General features: G+C 34.4%; 1 protein-coding gene across 1 annotated transcript in view; it reads left to right on the forward strand.

The window, feature by feature from the left end:
- polr2k (RNA polymerase II, I and III subunit K) overlaps positions 1–211 on the forward strand; it is a 1769-nt gene extending 1558 nt beyond the window's left edge. Inside the window, exon 4 of the mRNA XM_016231307.1 lies at positions 96–211. Within this exon, the coding sequence (XP_016086793.1) occupies positions 96–118 (23 nt within the window). The 3' untranslated portion in view covers positions 119–211. The remainder of the gene's footprint in view (positions 1–95) is intronic.
- The last annotated feature ends 295 nt before the right edge of the window (positions 212–506 follow it).

Here is a 506-nt window from a genome sequence, read left to right on the forward strand (position 1 = left end):
CATTATAGTCCTGTTTACAGTTTAATTTGATTTGAGTTATTTTGTAACTTTTGTTTCCTGTGTTCTTTGTATTTACCCTTAACTCTTGTGTCCAGTGGTTGTATTTGATGCCCGATGAGATGCATCTGCTGTTTTCCTGTTAGAATGACCTTTTTTATCTCTGACTGTGTGAATACATGTAACCACTAATGGATCAAAACGGAGTGAAATACAATTTACAAAAAAAACTTCTTGAGTGAATGTGTTTTCTTTTTGTATTTGTAGGTTAGAATTCTTTTTTATTTTATTTAAATTTTTTTTGTCATTGGTGTAAACCTGCTCAAATCACGTTCAGCGAGTTGTTCTTGTAGGGTTTAGGATGGATGAAGGTTATCATTAGTGAAATTTCACAAGCAAAATAGGTCTGTTGTTAATAGTGCAGTGATAATGAAGCACAGTTCACACAGAAATCACTTTCAAACCAAGCAGCTTTCTGTGGGTCAACACAGCAAATTGACGTGACCGGC

Source organism: Sinocyclocheilus grahami, unplaced genomic scaffold (genome assembly GCF_001515645.1).
Source record: "Sinocyclocheilus grahami isolate Dianchi unplaced genomic scaffold, SAMN03320097.WGS_v1.1 scaffold387.1, whole genome shotgun sequence".
NCBI classification, from domain to species: domain Eukaryota; kingdom Metazoa; phylum Chordata; class Actinopteri; order Cypriniformes; family Cyprinidae; genus Sinocyclocheilus; species Sinocyclocheilus grahami.